This window comes from Osmerus mordax, chromosome 7 (genome assembly GCF_038355195.1).
Source record: "Osmerus mordax isolate fOsmMor3 chromosome 7, fOsmMor3.pri, whole genome shotgun sequence".
NCBI lineage: Eukaryota > Metazoa > Chordata > Actinopteri > Osmeriformes > Osmeridae > Osmerus > Osmerus mordax.
In genome coordinates, this window is record NC_090056.1 from 13,662,028 (window position 1) to 13,683,382 (window position 21,355).

At 40.4% G+C, this 21,355-nt stretch overlaps 2 protein-coding genes across 2 annotated transcripts in view; both read right to left on the minus strand.

Annotated features, from left to right (window-relative positions):
• vps13d (vacuolar protein sorting 13 homolog D) overlaps positions 1–3,179 on the minus strand; it is a 32,830-nt gene extending 29,651 nt beyond the window's left edge. Inside the window, exons 1-9 of the mRNA XM_067239327.1 lie at positions 3,103–3,179; positions 1,903–2,123; positions 1,637–1,714; positions 1,200–1,390; positions 1,020–1,100; positions 798–914; positions 602–706; positions 307–477; positions 50–150 (exon numbers count right to left, since the gene is read on the minus strand). Of these exons, the coding sequence (XP_067095428.1) occupies positions 50–150; positions 307–477; positions 602–706; positions 798–914; positions 1,020–1,100; positions 1,200–1,390; positions 1,637–1,714; positions 1,903–1,999 (941 nt within the window). The 5' untranslated portion in view covers positions 2,000–2,123; positions 3,103–3,179. The remainder of the gene's footprint in view (positions 1–49; positions 151–306; positions 478–601; positions 707–797; positions 915–1,019; positions 1,101–1,199; positions 1,391–1,636; positions 1,715–1,902; positions 2,124–3,102) is intronic.
• Positions 3,180–9,005: 5,826 nt separating this feature from the next.
• lrrc38a (leucine rich repeat containing 38a) lies at positions 9,006–14,472 on the minus strand. The gene is made up of 2 exons (XM_067240778.1): positions 13,845–14,472; positions 9,006–9,253 (listed from the first exon to the last, which is right to left on the minus strand). The coding sequence occupies exons 1-2, from the start codon at positions 14,470–14,472 to the stop codon at positions 9,006–9,008; spliced, it is 876 nt and encodes a 291-aa protein (XP_067096879.1).
• Positions 14,473–21,355: the final 6,883 nt, after the last annotated feature.

Below are 21,355 nucleotides of genomic sequence, written 5' to 3' on the forward strand. Positions count from 1 at the left end.
AAGCATAGTGGACTTATGCAAAGATATAATACAAAGAGATCAAACCTACTTTACGGAGACTGGAACTTTGGGTCTCCACTTGCGAAAAAGCATCTCCCTCTCCCTGCGGTCCAGCTCTTTGAGGAAGGCCATGATCTGCTGATACTGGACCTGAAAGTACCCAAACACATGACCAATATCTGGATGAGTTGGACTGCTGGACTGCTCCTTGGACTGCTTAAAGGCAGTGGAAAGGTACTAATACGTGTGACAGGTATGAGGCCAGGGTCAAAAGAAGACGGGCTTACGGAGAGACTAGAGTATTACCTGTGAAAGACGTAGGGACAGAGGCTCTAGCTGGACCTGGCCCTCGATGCGAGGCGTGTGGCGAGACCTCAGAGGCTCCTTGGAGGCATTCCTCCGCAGCAGCACTGAGGCACACACAGGCTCAAAGATATACTGGTGCTCCCGGCTCTGCATGCATTTAGTCATGGCCTCCTAGAAAGTCCCACATGGATAAAAACAACTGTTATTTGTCATGAGAAAAGAAGACCAAAGCATTTGGTTATAACATGGGAATTATTTTTAATCAATCAAACTAAACAGTGTTGGTATCTGTTACCTGAATTTCACTAGTAGGGAGGGCTCCCAGCATGCTAGACTCGGTGTCCCAGTAGACACTGAATTCTTCAATCTCCAGCTGCTTTTGACGTAACAGTTTCTGAGTCTAGGAACCAAAATATATTTCCATTGATTCAACATTAGCTTCAGAGCCCAATATCTCAGCTGTTGGCAATGTCTTAGGCTTGGTAACTTACCGGTTCTTTGGATGAGTTTTGAGCAGACACATTGTTAATACAAACACCAAAGCAAAAGGGCTTTTCTGGATTAGAGAAGTTGTCCTCAAATCGTAAGTGGACACCTTGTATCTTCAGCTAAAACAGGCAAACACAGGCAAAATATGTGATTCTATATACGCAACAGGGTAGCCAACCATAATTGTTTTTAAATGATGTTGTGATCCTAAGACATCTGTTTACCTCAATGTTTTCTACTATCCTGGTGACCACAGAGGCAGTGACTGAGTACCAGTACGACTCTCCTCTTTGCTCACACTCACTCTGCGAGAGATATCAGGCAGGAAATCAGCATGCATGCTATCAAATAATCAGGATTCCATTCCATCATCCTTTCAGAATAAATAAAACCCTTTCTCTTACCTTCCATTTGTCTTCTAGGGCTTTTAGCAATAGTTTCTTGCGCTCCCTCTCCTCCTCCCGCTCCTTCTCTTCATCGTACTCCTGGGGACGTGCAGGGCCGATGATCAGATTGAGCTGGGACATTGAGATGACCCAGGGGTCACTGTGGGGTCGGTAGAAGGGGATCTGGAGTGTGATCTTCCCAATAAAGCCTATTGGAGAACAAGAAAGAGGTTTGATTTACAAACACCTGAAATATTCTATACATCAAAAATATACACCAGAGTAATGATGACAACCTTAAAACGCATGCTAGATATTTTTTAATACACCTTTACATACTGGTCACCGAACAGGAACTTTTTTTATAGATCTAAAACAGTGCTAGTAGCCCAACTTCACAAGTCATAAGGCTGGAGATACATCTGGTTAAAAATGAGTCATTAGTACTTCCTCACCAGCTTTGACCTCAAAGGGTAGATCAAACTCTCTAAGGGCATCTTTTCTCAGGGGGAGGTTTTCCAGCTCCACCGCCCCTGTGGAAAAAATAGGGAATATGAACTCTGCAAGCAGAAACAATTACACATAGAGGGCATACACAGTCCATTGTTTAGGTGTAATCGACAGATTAAGTCATTAGACTGCATGAGGTAGTCTACACACATACAGACTGGCATGCATTCAGCAAAAATGCACACAGGATACACTGACAAGCGCAAAGTACCTTTCAATAAGGCGATGGAAAGCTGGTCGGTATTTAGGTTGCTGACATATCTTCCTAGGTATGTGTTGAGAACCCAGGCAACAAGTCCCTCCAACATTCTGAGGGCTCGGGGAGGGGAAATGGGGGGCGTTGGGGCTCAGCAGGGAAGGTGTGGGAGGGATAATTGGATGAAAGGATCTTGACTCTTGCAATGAAAGCCTCAACACGATTAAAAAGTATGCCTAGAAAAATGACACAAAACAAACAAGAAAATCAACAATCAAAATCAAGAGTAACTTATTCTCACTGTACCAAAACAATCCAGCGAAACCGGTTAGGATTCCAGTTGTACAGTATTCAGTGTACATTCCTCATTATTTGTGTGCACTTCCAACGTGAATCTTAGTTACCTTACAGTATAACACATGCATCCTTCACTGTTTTACAGACACTCAACAAAACTGACAGCTAACTGGTATAACTTCAGCCTGACACTAGACACCACCAGACCAAACCCAATGCCGAAATTCGAATTAACTGTAACTATCTACAAGCTGAAGCTTATATTCAAACGCTTTACCTAACAAAACAAATCATAAAGCGCAAGATGTCTAACGCTATCTTTGACTTTTTGGCAGCTTCTGGATGTCGATAGGTTAGCTAGTTAGCAAGCTTGTTCACTGCTATGTAATTCATCTCTAATCTGACACAACACAAGATCTGTAACGCTACAACTGGCTTAGTTTAGCTCTGGCTTCTATTCTTTTTAAACAAACGATTACTATTATGTGAATGTTTGCTGACTGTCAATTTAGGAAGGTTAGTTTAGCCAGATACCTATCAAAGCGCTGCTACTAGTACAAGCCTGCAATGTCAACGCAGGTATTGCTGCATGCGCGGGCAGGGAGACAATGGCGTTCAACCTAGCAACTAGCAATATAAACCAGAACAGGTTTTCTGAATTAACTAGCGTCAATAGTGAAGACAAAGTAGTGACAACTCAGCTGGCACAAACACCACTTTGTTAGCTTGCTAGGAAAGAATCCTGGGTTGAGGACAAGGTTGTTGTTATGCTAGCTGGTTAGCTTGCTTGGAAGATTGCACGTACTACCTAGACTAGCTACTTTGCTAGTGAAGAGTCACACAAACAACAATCGATTTGACAGTTCCAGCCAAGCAAGCTAAAGAAAACGAATAATTGCAGCAGAAAGGCTGGCTCACTTGGTACTTGTGCCGATATCCATGATGCTAATTTATTCTCCAGTCATACTTCTCCCATAGTTACATGTCAGTGTCGCGAGCGTAGAAAATAACAGAGGCGTGCACTTCCTCGTACCTCAGAACTTCCAACGAGTGTTTTCCTGTCACGTGACAAAAACAAAGCCATTTCTGTGGCATGATTCGCGAGCAGACGAGGACATCTACTGTTCGGAAGCCAAACTTTTAATAGTACATTTCTCCCTTTAGTTAACGTTTGGGGTTATCGCTGTAGATACTGGAGGTTGCTGATATTTCTTTTTTGTTTAGTTTCTTTGTTTTTGATTTACAGTGATAAACATCTAACTGTTAAGCATGATTAGGGTGTATTGTAAATTAATCTACTGTGCGATTACACCGCAGTGAGGCGCATTTGTCTGGTAGTTTTTTGGACAACCACAGTGATCAAGAAATTTCCTGAAGGAAAACTACCAAAGAGACGAGGAATACGGTAGGCATATACGGTTATGTAGTTGGGAAAAGTTTGTTTAAATAGTTTCAAGGTCCAAAAATGTGTAACTACATTTTACTCCTCACAATGAAATTAACAAAATTCTACCTTCTTATTCACTAAACACCTTAACATTTATGGCATGCCTTAAAAAGTTATTTTTCAATAATATTTCCTGTCTGCGATAGGTCAGATTGTATACTGCATACTTGGACCTGTAAATTGGCCTCATGTTGTGACAGAACCTGCCAGATTTAACAGTAACTTAACCTCTATCTATTGTAAACGGCAATGCAATGATGAATACAGCAGATGGGTTTGATGGTGTCAATGTAAGAAGACTTGGGTATGTTCAAAGTAGAATTTGGAGTGGGTGTGTGTTTGCCTAGGCTGTAGCTTACTAATGAGTCAGCAAGACGAGTGAACATGGCAGGGGGTATTTATAGATATTATAAACTTTACATTGTCTTTCCTCAACTACAACATTCATCTAATACAAGGCAGTTACAAAACAAAAATAACAAAACCATGTTTAGGATCGTGTGACGTTGAAGGTGGGCCATCTGAAATTCTGCAGCAGTTATAGTGAGTTGTGAGGCTTTTCATTGAGTACTAACACCTTCCATTAGATTCCCTGTCGCTCTCCATCTTTTCTATCCATGTATCTCTTCTGAGACAATATATTAATGACCGTATTCTCTAATCACACAGTGTGTTTCAAAGCGCCATGTGTAATTACTCGTCTGGCCTGATCCCAATAGTTCATCAGATCTTCTAAATGTACTGAGAACATTAATCCATCCACACCCCACAAATCTAATCGTCCAGCCCACACCCAACCATGATGCACAGAGGGCTTCGTTGCACAAACAAACAGAAACACACAGGCACACACACACACACACACACACACACACTGTAGAGTACTTTATTGCACATTCACAGACACACAGTAAACCCTTACACTCATACTTGGTGTATACTCACTGTACATCCAACCATCAAATCTTCTGTACTGTTAATATTACAGAATATGTAACATACAATGAATCTATTCCTACACCCCCAGTCCCATACCTTCCCCCACAGAAACAATAATCCCGACAGATGTGAATCTCCCATCACACTACTACTCCCATGAACCCCACCCCCACCTTGTAGGCTGGTCCAGTGCCACCCACCCACATAATCCAAGTTAGGTGCACAGTGGCAAAGAGGGCCATCTGTTCCAGCTCCCAGATCTGCTACCAACCACAGCTGGACATGGCACTTGGGCCAGGGGCAGATGGGTACGCCCCATTCACCCTCAACTTGGCTCTGATATGAAATGATTGCCGTCACTCTTACACACACACAAATCCCGTCGTCCCTGATTTCTTGATATAAGATGATTTTCATGAGTTCATGACAGTGTGTGTTATACATATTTCATTCAGTGTATTATGTTGTATGTTTGGCACATTTGACCCACTTACTATAGCTCAGTGTGACAGAAGCCTTAAGCCCTGGACATCCAGATCTCTTGCAGCTGATAACAGCTTCCTCTCAACACACCCGCTAGCGAGACTTTACACAACCTGTTGTAATCACAGTCTTTAAGTGGGCTAGAGTGTACACTGAGGAGCATCAGTTACTGAAACAGGAATCAAGTGTAGGAAAGAAGATCATGTAGGTTGTGAACTAAGGGTATGAATTTCCTTTGGGTTGCACGTCTTGATAACACAGTGGAGGCTGGCTCTTGAATGAAGTCAATGGTAAAATCTAACATATACAGTAGATACAGTCTATGACATTAAGCATCATCTAACATTATATGAATGTAGTTTGCACATAATGTTAGATGTACAGGGGACATGGTTTGGATCCGAGAAGGTTGGATCCTATCATTGCCAGGACAGCTATGGAAACCAACATTGTGGTTTATGTTTGTGCTATGATTGTGCCATTCTGCGCTATATCTGTTTTAATTTACCCAGGGCTTTGTGATTACACCTGGAAGGACAAGTCAAACCATCTGGTGACTACTAGATTATTTAAGGTATGGTTGCGACATAGAAAAGTCTCAAAATAAGTTGTTGCATCAGTAGGTTTGGATGTTGTTTTAGGTAATCTTGGTATTCTAATTGTAATTCAGGGGCTTCTTGTGACTGGATTAGATCATATTTTGGGCAGTAATCTGAAGCAATCCCAGAGAGATTGGTAATAAGGGAGGGAGAGGAGCTGTGAGAGGAATGTGGTAGAATGTGAGCGAGCCAGAGTTTGAGAGAAAATGGGGAATTTAGGGAGTGAAATAAAAAGGGTGAGGGAGAGAGAAGGAGAAGGAAATAGGCTGCAAAGGAGGGGGGAATGAGAGCAAGAGAGAGCAGTGACGTAGCAAATCTGAAAGCTCTTCTTCAGTGATGGAGCCTGCTTCCAAAAGGCCCCAGGGTATGTAACCATGGCGACAACAGAAATTCGCTGGATGCGGGAATATCCTTATTTTCTGCTTTTCATTTCCCCCTCCTCTCATCCCATCTTCTTTCCATCCTGTTTTCAGGCTCATCTGGCACAATGTTTGAGGAGACAGCAATATGGTACACGCTTCCTTAATTCACATTTCTGTCTGTGGTTAATTTGAGCCACATCACACTCATCTGCTTTTCCATGATTTCTGCTTGTGTGTCTGCACCCTAAGGGTACAACCACGAGTTGTCCAGTCACTTCAAAACATGCAATATAGTGCAGTTTTTCAGCATTTCAACATTCACCTCTGCCACAGAGAAACATTACATCACTTTGTACACAAGGCACTTTTTCATGGTATTACCACACAAATCCAGAGAATAGCGTATATTAGACTTTAACACAAAAAGACTGTTATATAGTGCAAAATATTGCAGTGAGCTAAACTGGACGACCTGCCACATTGTTTAGAAAAGCTGCTTGGTAAACACTATTTGCAGTAACGTTTCATAAAAGAAAACATAAATGTCCATATAAACTATGTAGTCAGTGCATATTTTATTTCAGTATCCTGGTAAACAAACCAGTTACCCGGTGATAAATAACAGCTAGTCCTAAAAACATGTGTTGCTGTGGCCTATACTCCTCTTTAATGTTCTGCTTGCATCCTCACCTCGCTGGACTCTTGCATGTGATGTGAATCCCAGCTGTAGCATAGTGGGACCTCTGATTACTCGACCGAAGAAGCCGACTTTATCAAGCGTTAAGGGCACTCTATTTGTCACATATGGGTTCCAATGGGAACAGTGACAGTGCCTGTCACAGTGCACTGCCAGGTCCAAATGCACATTCATGGCTTGAGAAATTAGTAAAGGTTTCAATTATAAAGGCAGTTATTCAGTATGAAGGGCATTGTACATTTATGGTTAGTTCTGGTTCTGGTTAATAGATGAGGCTTAGTACAATGTTGAACCGTCTACTAAAATTATAAAACCACATGTGAAATTGAAAATCATGTCACAGTACTAATACAAAACAACGGCACACCTTAATCAGTTAACGTAAGTTACAAGTTGCTTTTGTTTTTACATAACATCTACAGTATAGTATGTCAATATCTGAATACAGTATACTGTGTGGAAGTTGTTTAGTTTTTTTAACAACATATCAGAAATAAATGAAACCATTTCAAAAAAATTCTAAGCACAATTGTTTAATGTATGACATACATCCTCCTTCAATTCCTCTTACACGTGGTTGATGATTCACCTCTTCATAAGGTATTAGTAAATTGAAAAAAAGCCCTTCTAAATGTTTTGGGGGGGATGTCTCAAGATGAATGGGTTCCCAAATATCACTGACATTTGAGTACACAACATTTAAACAGCCTTTTGGAGTCTATGTCTTCAAACAGTTTTACAGACACTATGACGGTTTAGTGCTTTTATGGACTAATAACCATGTACACTTTACCAATGAAAACAACATACACATTGACCTACAATAGATCTGACGTCACCTTCTGTCATTGCTACAGCATCAGCACTGAGGTGAAGTTTCTCCTTTACGATCTGGAATCATCCTTCTCGTATCACTGGGGAGAAACCAAACTGACCACAACATAAGTAAGCGTCTCTGATAACAATTCCAGTCTTCAGTGGGATTAAAGGCAGACATACGGAGGAGGCCTGTAAGGCTTAATAATCCTGGGGCGATAAAGATGTTGCGTATTTTAAATTAACTACTGTTAAGCATAAGCATAATTACAGTATCTCAATGTTCACATCAGATGTGCCGTTACTGTTACTATGTGAAATCCCCCAAATTAATGAGGACAATGGTTAATGGCATTTCTTGAACATTTTATGTTTTAATTAAAAAACAATATGTGCTTTAAGATGAAACAGGGAAAATCATTGGTCCACTTAGAAGTTATATCTACTCCTAATATAGCTTTCTCAAGACAAAATCTGTGTCTTATTTTAGCAGCTTTAGTTTTACACAGTATACAGTCCTATAAGCTACACATTTTCTCAACAAGAATACATTGGGCTTCAAAAACTATGTGATGAAGCCAGTTATATCAACTTCCACAGTTGCTTTCATGTGAGTGAAATCCTTTTACAATATAAGTTTCAACAAACAGTCCCCTCAGTGTACAGAGATCAATAACTATGTCACCTTTACACATCTTTGGTAAACATGAAGATCAGTGCTCAACAACTTACAATACCAGTACTGTAAAGCATTAACTCTTTTTAAGTGTCGACCAATTGTCACCCAGTTATCTTTGTTGAGATCAAAACTGTGTTTCTGCATGTGTGTGTGTTCATGTGTGTGTTTTCATTTTCCCTATAATAAGTTTAAATATATTTCCTGTGCAGTAATTTGAACTCTTTCCTCAAAATAATTTTCCTCTGTCCACACCTCCCACCTAACCCACATCCTTTTGCTTATACTGTATCACCAGGTAACGTCTATGGAGGGTATGGACATATCGCATTTGATAATTGAATCACAGCCCAGACTACCACTGGTGAAAATACCATTAAGGACAGGTGCAAAGTGGAAACTCAAAATATAATGAGTCGGTTTGAGAAGTAAGGCTGCAGTCAACAAATGAAATGTACTCAGTTAATGTAGCAGTTATCACAACACCTTACCATCATTCAGATTTTTCTAACCTAATTGATCGTAATATGGCATCAGCCAATCTCTCCTTCATGGTGTGCCGGTTGCTGTCATCATTGTGTACAGGAGTACAGGATTTCACATGGGACTTTTGACTCTGGCTACTTTTTCTGCCAATTCCAATATCCTGTTCTGTGTTGACCCCACCTACCTCTCTTTCTAGGCCTTGCTCTCCTGTTTCTCATGTTTCCTCCATACAGGCCTTCTTAGAAGTTAGTTAGTAGTAGTGTGTTGTCATTTGTGACACTACACAATGTCCTTAGACATTCGATTGTTCCTTCCTTCAGTCATTCCCTTCTTCTTCATCTGCTTTGCCACCCTTGCTGAGACGCTGGAAGCAGTGGACTGTGGAAGCTAGGAAGAAGCTGGCCATGATGGCTGCCACAGAAACTGAAATACCAGAAAAGATGACAATGAGGTAGTCTGTGAGGGTGAGGATACCCCGGCACTCCCGGAAACTTTCCTCTGAGAGCAGGCTTAAAGACACCCGTTGTCCGTCCAATGGAAGAGAGCACTCCATTCCGTCCATACCTAACAGAACAAAGGAGGATGTCATACCATTATTTGCTAGTATCGTTTCCATTATGCGTATAGATGTACCAGTATCATCACATCAATGCTAGGTATATCCTAGTTATTGTAATAACCAGAAATAGGAGACAACATATTTCAAATGTAAACATAATGTAGTTGTGCATACAAATCTAATATATATATTTAGCTCTCTGATGTTTGACAACCCAATACGATTTATGTCCAATGCTGTTAGAGTTGTATTTTCTAACACCTGTTCCATTAGTCTAATCATTCCCGCATGTTCAATGATTTAAGACTGAAAAGCTGCTAGTTTTGAATAAAATATGTTGTGAATTGTCAGGTGTTAAACTTTTTACGTCCTGGATTGAAGATGGTTGTCTGAGTGCATCATAACCAAAGGAATTTATGGTTGTCTTTAACAGACATATAAATACATGTCTTTAGTGCCTGCATTCCCCAGTTTTGTAGATGATGTTGTGTGATTTATAGAGGCATCATGGGACACCTGTCAAACACATAATTCCTATTATATAATTTCACAATAATATGAGGATTCACATCCTCTCCCCAAAAAATGTCTGCCCCTTTTGTGACAGGAAAACACATTTGTAAAAATGTTCACTATCTATCTGCTTTGGGGCTTTTCACAGAATGTTGGCCTAATCTGCTCCAACCAACCAGTGGTGACCAGACCAGACACCAGATGACAAGAGACAAAGGGGAACATCCCTCTGGTAAAAGTACATTACAGACAGATGCCACTGCTAGCATAGCATTCACTCAAAATAATCACTTTTACACTTGTTAGAATATCTGTTTGGAGGTCAAATATTACATTATGAGAAAATTACAGGACTGTTTAAGGTTTGAACTGCAACATTAAATTATTTTGTTAATATATTCATATGAAACCACTTTTCATTATATTCTGCCATTTGTACAGAATATTACAAACTTTTCTCATTACATAACCATGGTAAAGGGAATCCTCACAATTTTGTCCTTGAACAACACAGTGAAGTAAGACAAAGGGAATAGTTCGATATGATATTGGGAAGCTGAAATCTCATGGGTGAGAAGATGAAGATCATATTTATGAGTATTATTTCATTGCTGTCAGATTTTGGATACTTCAATCCAACTGAAATCATCCACAGCCCATATTTTTCCTCCTGTGATCATGAAGGAAGAGTAAATGCTGTTTTAGGCTGTTTTAGCCTGCCTGCTTTGTAGCTTTGTCCAGCAGTAGTCAGTAGATATTATTATCAACTCCGACCCTGTATATATCTGTGTGTGTCTCTGTGTGTGTTCATTTGTGTGCGTGTGTGTTTGCATGTGCGTATAAGAATTTACGCGTGCATGTGTAGCACTGAGTCACAGTTAGACCAGAAGGGGTTTTCCAAATGCAAAGGGACTTAGTGACCTCATCACTCTGTGATATTCGAGTCACGTGGACTTCCTTGATGCACAACAAGCTCACACGCACAGACGAACACACTCCTCTCTGAGTGTGGAGGGACCCAGAATACAAAATGGATGGGGAAATTAAATCAGCAAGGAGTTCTATCTGATACACGTTGCAACAGAATATTTTTTTAAGTGGCATTCCCTCAAAAACTGGATCAATTATGTCTGCTCTCGATTACGTCTGTTCAAACCGTGTTTTGAATCTTTGGTGTGAATCTTTGGTGTGAATCTCCGGTGTGAATCTCTATGTTTTTTGTGTTAGTGCCCCTTTGTGTGTGTTTACTTCAAATAGGGCATGGTGTCTTTTAACTGTGAGGTAACAGTCTAGACTGTGTCACTGGCATGCTGTCCTCGGTATCAGATGTAGAGTAGCAGTGAATAATACATGCTGGATGTTCATCCTTGACCCAACACCACTGGTGACAGGAGTACATGGTGACCTCTTTATATGATTGACGCTTGCTTATCTTATACACTATTGTAAAATGGATTCAGGTGGCTGAGCGGTGAGGGAAGCGGGCTTGTAATCAGAAGGTTGCCAGTTCGATTCCCGGCCGTGCCAAAATGAAGTTGTGTCCTTAGGCAAGGCACTTCACCCTACTTGCCTTGGGGGGAATGTCCCTGTACTTACTGTAAGTCACTCTGGATAAGAGCGTCTGCTAAATGTAAATGTAAAATTACAGAAAGATCTAATGAAACAGTTTTCTTTTTTTCTATTCCTACAATCATATATTGTGTGTAGTAGGTCAATCCATCATCTAGAAACACCCACAGAGAGATCGTTCAACTGGAATATTCATTTGTGGTTTCACATTTTGTACTCCAGCCTACCGCAATATTCGTCAGATACTTCACGCATAACCTCATTCAGACCTGGGTCAAGTACAGTCATCCATAGCATTCAGGATTTTATTCACATTATTGTAGGTTAGACAAATGTTGCACACCAAAGTATTTCACAGTGTATGCAAGTAGCAATCCACCCAGGTCTAACCCCCTACTGGATGACAAAGAAAGTTAGTTTTTTCTTCTCAACTGAGAGGAAACATAGCTACAGTATAATTCATTCACATTCAGTTGATCAATTAAATCACTAAACAATCCTTAAAATGCCAAAAAGACTTTTAGACACAATATCGCATTCATAAAATCCTAATAAGAGGGTTGAACGCTTCTTAATATTCTTCTCGGTCTGAAAGACAAAACTCTTTCTCCAGTAATTAATAGCTATTGATTGAGATGCTTAGAAATGGAACCATAAACTCCATTACTGTTACGCTATTAAATATCTATATTCTCCCCTGTGTGCAGCTCACAAGAACATCCATCTCCAGTCTGCTGCCTCAATAGAATGACAAGATTATCATAGCATGTATCTAGTCTGTCCCCCAAGGTACGAAATTAGAAGAGTAGGTCTGCCTGTGTGTCGTTGAGCTTTAGTGGAGACTTGTACACTTGTACACATACTGTGGATATGATGTGAGGATAGTAGTAAAGGCTAGTAAAGGCAGTAAATGCTATTGTACTCGAAGGCAGGGGACTGAAACACATGCAGCACAAGAAGACTTGTTTTGTCCTTAAAGTGGGCTTTGCTGATACTTCATAACCTACATGTTTCTCATACAACTCTCCATTCACTCCAAGCAAACAGCAAATAAATATCATGATATGATATACCACAACTGACATTTAGTTTTTAAAGTACACCAAGGCTTGTTACACACAGATTAACTCAACGTGAAGTGTCAAGAGTTCTGTTGGAAATGTGATCTGTTTCCAATGTACTGAGGACTGATTTCCTTAACCTTCTAATGCTCCATACATTAGGGAACTATTGTATGCAGCATGCACTGAGTATAACGTGTCTATGAAAACTGTCACTATAACCCCTCTGGTTCCACAGTTACTGAAGTTTCCGACAAGCGCTTACGTGAGATGTCGAGTACACAGGGAAATCTGGAGCTTGTCAGAGAGCTAGAGCTTTAGAGTTTCCTGTTGCTTTAATTGCTTTAGTTACAAGGCAATGTGATGTAGCATGAATAAAATAATGAAAAATTCAGTGATACAAAACAAACAAAAAAATAAAAAGTCAGAAAAGCCCAGTTAAAACATTCATACAGTATGGAGACCTTTCTTTGTATGAAGGTGCAGAAAAGTTGTTTGGAAGAGTTCATGGTTAAACAGTTGAGTTAGACATGATATATTTTCAGGCCATGCTTACCACTGTGCCATCGCACAGATGTAATATGAAGTGAGCTTTGGACCATGAGAACATATTACATATTCTGTCATCTAATGTACATACCCAAGTAAGAAGTGGTAACCAATGCTGACAGATTCCTGTGTTACTGTCGTAACACAGTGTAGACTCACATAAAAAACATGCATCAAATTCTTATTTTCCAGGTTAAGTGTTCCTGTGTAATGCCACCTGGTTATTTTGTTAACAAAAAGTATTTATATGTGTCCTGTTGTGACTTTGATTTTGCCTGGGAATCATTGCAATCTATTCTAATATGTCCTATAGACATTTGTATTTATTCATGCAACATTTGAATCCGACATCCAAAATTATAAGCCTATGTCTGGCACTACTTTGTTTGAGATTGGATGGATGGACTTTAGCAGGCAGTAGTCGGGCATCCAAAAATTAGACCTGCACATATCATGTAAGGGACAACACATTTATATTCAGAGGACATTCATAACCATATGTTTCATTCATTATTCATACAAAAGCAAACGTGGACAGATGGATTTGGGTAGATTTTACAACACTGGGATGATTCTTTTTTTGTGTACAAAATACTGACATCAAACTGTATGAGATACCTTCTTTGAAGTTCTGAATTTCTATAAAGAACACATTGCATTTGACCTTAGCAATGACGTTGTTACTATATCTAAATGTTGTTTTGTTTTTGCTCAGTATGTTTTTATAATTATGACATTTGAAAGTTATACATGATGTATTTTAGTCTCACAAATGACCCAACCTTTGTGACATTGCATCAGAAACAAGTTAGTTGTTGGCATTAGCACAAAAGAGTTATTTTCTATGTCATACTGTAGCATGGCATAAAAATTGTAAACACACACTCTAAGCAGCTTAGCTCACCCTTTGGAAGCTTGTTCTGGTTCTCCGTCAGCCACACAAAGAGTTTGGCAAAGTGACAGTTGCAGATCCAGGGGTTGCCCTCCAGGCGTAGTAACCGCAGGGAGGGCAGGCGCTCCAGGACCCCCACGTCGAGGCCTGCAAGGCCGTTTCTCTCCAGCTCCAGCTCCCTCAGTGAGGTCAGGCCCTCGAAGGCATCCGTGCCCACCATGGTCAGGTAGGGGTTATTGCCCAGGCGAAGTTTGATGAGGTTTCGAGACTCCCCAAAGGTTCCTGAGGGGATCTCTGTCAGGTTGTTGCTGCCCAGGTCCAGGAAGACCAGTCTGGAGGAGGTGCTGAGTGTTCCAGGCTCCAGCCTGTTCAGGGAGTTGTTCCTTAGGTCCAGGTAGACCAGGTCACTGTACAGAACCAGGAAGTCAGAGGGGATCCAGGGAATCCAGTTGTCAGAGAGCAAGAGGCGCCGCACGTCCAAGGGAATGGAATCCGGGAGGCGGGTGAGACTTTGGCCGGTGCAGTCCACTGTGTGGTGGTCCGGACACAGGCAGCTGGAAGGGCAGTATTGGCCCCGCGTGAGCAAGGTGGAGGACAGCAAGGCAAGGAAAGGCTGAAGCCAGTTAATGCATGGTAACATTGTCAAGGGGAGGGGAGCTGAAAGGGAGAGTGGGTTTGTTTAGGTAGGGAAGAGGGAAAAGAAGACTGGTAAGCAGGTCCAGAAAGAAGTGAGGATGGGGACGTTGGGTAAGATGAAGGGAAGGGGAAATCAAGGAAGGGGAAGGGGAAGGTAAGGATGAAAGAGAGGAGTCAATGTCCTAGCGCTGGCATCTTTCTTTCTCTTGGAGTGTAATCTACAAAAGGCCAGCCATCGAGCGGCGAGAGAGACACGGAACGGCGTTTTCCAGGAGATCATGTAGCATGCAGTCTGGCTAGAATAGCAGCCTGCTGGCTTTGAGAGAATAAGGGGAGGAGTAAAACAGAGAGGGAGCGATGCGAGTGAGAAAGAGTGTGTGTGTGTCTGTGGGGGGGGGGGGGGGGGGGGGGTAGAAAGGGGGAGGGGGGGATTAACACAGAGGTAAATAGAGACCAGAGAACAAGAGACACAGGGAGGGAGGGGGACACAGTAAGAAGTAGTGTGCGGGGAAGCAGGGGGTGTAGACTTGCAGGGTCAATCCTGTGTGCCTCATTAACCCTGTGTTAGACAGTTAATGAGGGAGGCCGACTGTGTGCGTGACCCAGAAGACTACCCCGCAAGGTTTCCAATGGGAAAACAATACTGACAGCGTGGACAGTTGTCTGTGCGCCTCTCTGTGCTTTTCACGCTGCAGGGTGTCAGAGAAATCCAGTGTCGTTCACCAAATCCCACGTTATATTCCCAGACCACATGTGATATGATGATGTCAGAGGATCCTGGGAGGAGGTGTGGTCATATGGGCTGTGATCCTCGGGAATCGTGAGCATCTCTTCCCTCCCTTTCCCTTTTCGTTGCATGATTTCATGTTTGGTGGATAGGGACGTGTGTGTGTGGGGGGGTGTCCTATCACTGTTCTGTTGCCATGACAACAGGCTCTAAACATCCACCATGAACAAATGTCCTTAAAGTGTCATGTTGAGAAAACCCTCCCTTGACAGCTTACCATGATGAGGTGATTCAATTGTCTTGTGCTATCTTCTTCTGATGAGCAACAGGCTGAATGACTGACATCGAATAACACAAACACAGTGGGGATCTTTGGAGCAGATTCCAATGATTGGTGAAATATCATGTGCACAAGATTGTGTGCATAAAATATGTTATTTGTCTAGATACAGTGCAAATGCATTAAATTATATTTTTAAGTATATTTTTTTGTATGTTGTATTTGTGCCATTTGATAACCGTTGCCAGTTTTGCGAGGTTAGGTAGCTATAATGTCACATTGACGCCTTAGTATTTACGTCAGTATTTATGCAATTTTTGAGTATGCTGAATGAAAGTTTCATTTATTTGAAAAAGATTTATGAAGATGTTTTTCCTAAAACAGAGAATTGGCTATTCTCATGACCCTTTGCTTTTTATAAACACAAGGACTACAAAAAGCTAAAAGTCAACACAGCAATATATACGTATATATATCAATATCATTTCTTGAAACAAAAATGAAAATATTGTTTTTATTAATAGGTCGGTGTAGGGATTCCCTGTGGGCACAACTGACTGAGAGGAGGAACCGGCAAATGTTAAATCCCACAGCTGAAGTTTATATGTAAATAAATGATGAATGTCATTTGCTGCCTGGTGTTTTCCACTGTGGGTAAACAGGCAGATGCAGGGTGCAGGGAGGTGGTCGGGTGCTATGGAAAAGCCACTGGGTACAGGAAAGCTGCAAATGGCTCCAAATCACTTTCGAAAATGCCACCTCACTTTTGCAATGGCCTCAGAGTCTCCCAAACATCCAAAACTCTGAGGCCCAACTGTCACTCTCTAAATTGTGCTTCAGCAGGTGTGAGTCTGTCCTGCATTCCCAGCATGCCTGCTGGTGGTGTGCCAGGTTAGGGTGTCATTCAAGCACAGGGACAGGAGGGGTGATGCCACTGTGCAAGGTTACACATACACTCAGTTATCCAACGGGATTTATAGTGGAAGGAAACCTGAGATGAAACGTTTGTGTGCTTGTGTGTGTGTCTCTGTTTGTTGATGTGGGGGTCTTGAGTGAGAGGATATAGGGGGAGGATACAAACACAAATGTTTGTATCCTCCAAACAACACACACTTGCCAATGGCAAAACTGGAACAAGGCTAACAGCAATTTGAATCAACCTGCATGTCTGTGGTGTGAGTCTACAGTGTTAATGTTGCAAAAAGGTAAATACTATTTGCACCAGTGAAAAGTACAAAAGGTTAGGCTCATAGTACAATTCACTGCTAAAACAGATGGTAACAGACCAGTCTGTTCCATTTCTTCCCACCATTGTGTTTCATAGATATGGCAGCTAGGACACACACACACCAGACATACACACACACAAAACCAGACAAACATACACATAAGAAAGATAAGTGCAGATGGATGCAGACAACATTTAGAAGGAGGGCTGTAAAGGGCGATGTGTCAAATGAGGGTAGCAGGTGGACACGGAAGCCCCCTTACCCAGATTATAAGGCATGAACAACATCTTTCTTCAAAAGTTTACAAAAATGAGAAAAGTCGCTAATCTAATGGAAAAAGATTCTGACAGCTATTGGACATTGCAGGATTTTGATGTCAAGATTTGATAGACAATGAAGACTAACTGTACAACACTACATCTAAAACCCACCCTTTTTTGATAAATGTATCAAGTGTTGAATACTGTATATCTTAGTTTTTCTACTGAATAATGTCACTGCAGTCATGAAGCTTTTAATGACACAGAACTATCAGACAAGGGACATACATGCTACACAAATCTGTATTTGATAAATATGTGGCCATAGCCACAGCCAAGCTTACAATTCTGAAATGTCTTCCGAAAACATTACATTATTCAGGTCACATTTGCAAACAGTGATGGCCATGTACCTTGATGTGGTCTCTATTTCCCCCTTGTGTTCAGTGTCGATAATGACAGTACTTTCATGTTATGTGAAATTCAAAAAATATTTTATCAATTCATTGATGGGCTAAACTTAAGTAGAGGAAGCCACAGTTTCAGCAGTTAGAGAACATCTTCCATAGCTAGGTAAATGGCAACGGTAACATATTTTAACCATAAGTCATAGGCAGCCACAGGAAGGTTATGGAGATGATGACGTCTACAAAGGTAAATATGTTGCAAAATGACAGAGCTTGTACCTTCACACTCCTTGATAGTCAGATTGATAGGAGAAATTATTGATCTAGCCTAGATACTATTGTTTTTGGTTACCTCATTGAAATATAAATGCTTTCTTGTCTGTTAAAGTAACATAAATGTTACTTTAACAAAGGTCAACAAAAAAACAATAATGCACATATAGAAAAACACACATACGCAAGCCGCATCAGGAGTCATTCTGACAGAGTTCCACCTCAAAAAGCATCTCTTATACCTACCAGGGCATCACTACTGGCGAAAAGCTCTTTGTAAGAGCCAAAGCAATTCCAAGGTGAGACACAAAGGTAAATGTCCCAGTGATGAAAGGTGTATTTTGACAAAGTTACATGGCTCAGAGACTGAATGTAACCAATCTTTTTGTTTATTTAGGACAGTCCCTACGAGGCCCCAGTTTGTTGTAGTTTTTTCTTTTTTGTCTTTTTTTTCTACAAAATAGACCAATAACAGTATTACAAATAATTAAAATCATTACATCATTCACAGGGATACAGTCATTTGTACATTTATACAGAAACAGAGATAAAGGTTCAAATTGCAATCACAGTGGCAGGGACTGAGAGGAGAGGTGTGAAAGGCCCAATGTGTTTTAGGGACACCTGGAGCGGGATGACAGTGCGAGTGTGGTCAGAATATTGTTTAAAGGTAAACAGATACAGCAATAGTGCAGTTCTAACTTGGGATCACCATATGGAAGGATATAAGTACAGTGCACAGTGTAAGAGTTATTTTATACATTGAAACAAATACAAAAAATGTGCATGAATACTGTACATGGAGAGGGAACAATAATGTTGACTTGAGGTCTGGTGGGGGCATCCATTTTGGTTTACTTTGTTTACTGACAGCCATACAGAGATGACTGACTTCTGAGATGACAGCAGCAGCAAAAACAAAAATGTATTTTCATCACTCAACTTTGAAACGGTATGAACTTCCTTCACACAGCCTCCTTTGCGTTTTAAAAGACTTAGATGCTGTGTTATGTCAGTCTTTGTCAAATGCTTTTGTTTGTCTTACCAAAATATGTTCATGATAAGGAGTGTGTTTCTATTGACACACATATGATGTTCATATTTTACTAAACATTAAGCAAACATGAATGAATTTGCTACAGGTATGCAATGCATTGTCAAAAATTAGGGGGCAATGTGCATCCTTTTGTATGTTCAAGACTGGATTTCACTCTATGCTTTACATTGTAGTTAGTTTGACAAAGATGTCTAGAACAAAATTCATATGACAAAAAATGGTACAACTGGTATTTGGAAGCACTTTAAAACAACAGCTCTATAGAAGTATTGTATCTTATCATAATTATGAATTAGTCACACGTGGAAGCCAGGAAGTAAGATCGAAACAGAGGCTTGACCTAGATATTGATCATTGAGCTGTCTAGTCAGATCATAATGTACTGTGTCTAGATCATATTGTACTACTGTGTGTCTGGGTTGGAATGTTTATAAAAGTGTGGCTAAATATGCTGTTGTACAACACTTCAATAACATTGATAGTATGATAGTAATATGAAGTGTAGATATGATTCTAATGGATACCCTTAATTATACCAATAGAAAAATATCAATGACTTGTGGCAAATGGCTAATGGTGAAGTGCTGAGACACATTGGAAGTGTGCAGGCACTGCAGCACTTAAGGATCCCACAGATTTTTGGCTGCTTATAACAACACTTGTTAAAAACTGTTTAAAAAGTTTTCATGCTGATCCCTGAACCTCAAATACAGTACAGTATGGAGTATTAATGTGTAAACGTGTCGTGACCTGTGCTGGCACAATAAGGAAGAGGTATGCCTATATATACCATACTGTAGGTATTGTATGTTCCTATACAAAAGTGTTTACATGTAAAAAAACAAAAAAACAAAAGAAGATGTTTTTCTAATGTCATCACTTGCAAAACAATCAGCATAATTGTCTCTGGGATGATTCATTACCATGTGCTTCTTTGCTTTTCTGACAATATCCCCCGTGCATGACTTTTATTAGATTGAGTGGAAATTCACAAATCTATTGTCAAAGGTAAATAGTTGTCATAGCAGTACAGTATAAAAATCCCAAAACATTATCTCAAAATATTTAAAAAGAAAACAAATATGTATACATGTGGGAATAGTATATCAGTGGAGTCTTCTAAAACCAGGCTCCCTTTAGACTAATTTCCCACTTCTTGTGGTGAGCTGCCATTTTGGCAATTACAATACACCTGGCCTCATACCGAAATGTGGCCATTTTGAACTATAAAGGTGCTTTTTTCATAAAATGACAAAAACTGTTCATACATCCTCAAAACATACAGTAGTAGAGAGAACCATGGGAAATATAAATCAAAATGTTTTGAAGAAGTACACATCTTACTTAATCATTCAAGGTAAACATACAAACAAAAAAAATAAGAATGCTTTATTTTACAATCCTATCATACAGTACATAGCAACTACTTAGGATCAACTCTAAAATGCCTTTGTGGCAATCACTTTCATGTGTATGTATTTACTTGACACTATGCTGCAATTAGAGAAATAATATCCTTAAATCATGAACTACTTAAATGTTCATGGTACTGTAATTATGGAATAGATGGTATAGATGTGTTATATGTTTCTTTAACTTAAGAGACTATAGAATAAAGCATTTCTAAAAAGTATGGCAAACTAAAAACACATTGCAACTGAGTCAGTCACATCCGCAATGACACAAATTGCATGTAAATGTTAACAGTTTGTTGTTTAAAGAAGCTAACAGCATTCAACTGCTGCAGAGTATTGGTGTGACAAAAACAGAACGTCAAATGCATCTGATATGTACAAGAAAAATGACATGCATGGTTCATTAGATTTACATGTTGTTGTTTCAGAATGTTGAAAGAGTGCTTCGGTTATAAAAAGTTGTTGTTTTTTTTAGACAGAGAGAGAGAGACAGAGAGAGAGAGAGAGAGAGAGAGAGAGAGAGAGAGAGAGAGAGAGAGAGAGAGAGAGAGAAAGAGAGAGAGAAATGGGAAGTGTAGGAAACAGAACTATTCATTACACCTTTTTCGCAGTGTAATCGGGATGTTATTCACAGGGTCAGTCAGTTCTCCTGGGCCAGGCTGGATGGTCCGAAGATGAGCCATTTGAGGAGCTTCTGTTTTTCCAGCTCATATCCCTTGTTACAGACCATGTCACAGCGTGCAAGACCATGGAACTACACAGTTCTTTCACTTGTTCATATTGCCTACCCACAAATCGTTCGCTCCATTTGAGAATACTGGTCAGGTCTGCTGAATAATATCATAGCTGGATGGTAGAGAATGATGTGGAGGTCCCACTAGGCAGGATCCCAACACTTTTCATTAAAGGCCCTTTTAAAGGGCAGGTTCTCTGCTTCATTTCCACCTTGGAGTCAACATAAATAATATACAACATACATAAACGAAGTCATACTAGTTAATAAAGACTGCATCTTCAGAAAAAATACACAGAGAGACTGAAGTCAGACTTGACACGGTTGTAGACTCAGGACCGCTGCTGACTGCACACAGGGACTGCTGCAGTTCTAACTGAACATGAAACAGAGCAGACTGGACAGAGGATGTGAGGGCTGTGGTTTTCTTCCAACTATCATGGAGCACAGTGAGTAACTGAACACAGCTACCAACTGAACTGTCCAGTCTGGCAGAGGGTGTGAGT

What these genes read in the sequence shown, in the direction of transcription:
- lrrc38a (XM_067240778.1), bottom strand. Translation starts at nt 14,472, where the DNA reads ATGTTACCATGCATTAACTGGCTTCAGCCTTTCCTTGCCTTGCTGTCC. An exon ending in CCAGAACAAGCTTCCAAAGG is followed by an intron (nt 9,254 to 13,844) that starts GTGAGCTAAGCT and finishes TTGTTCTGTTAG; the next exon opens with GTATGGACGGAATGGAGTGC.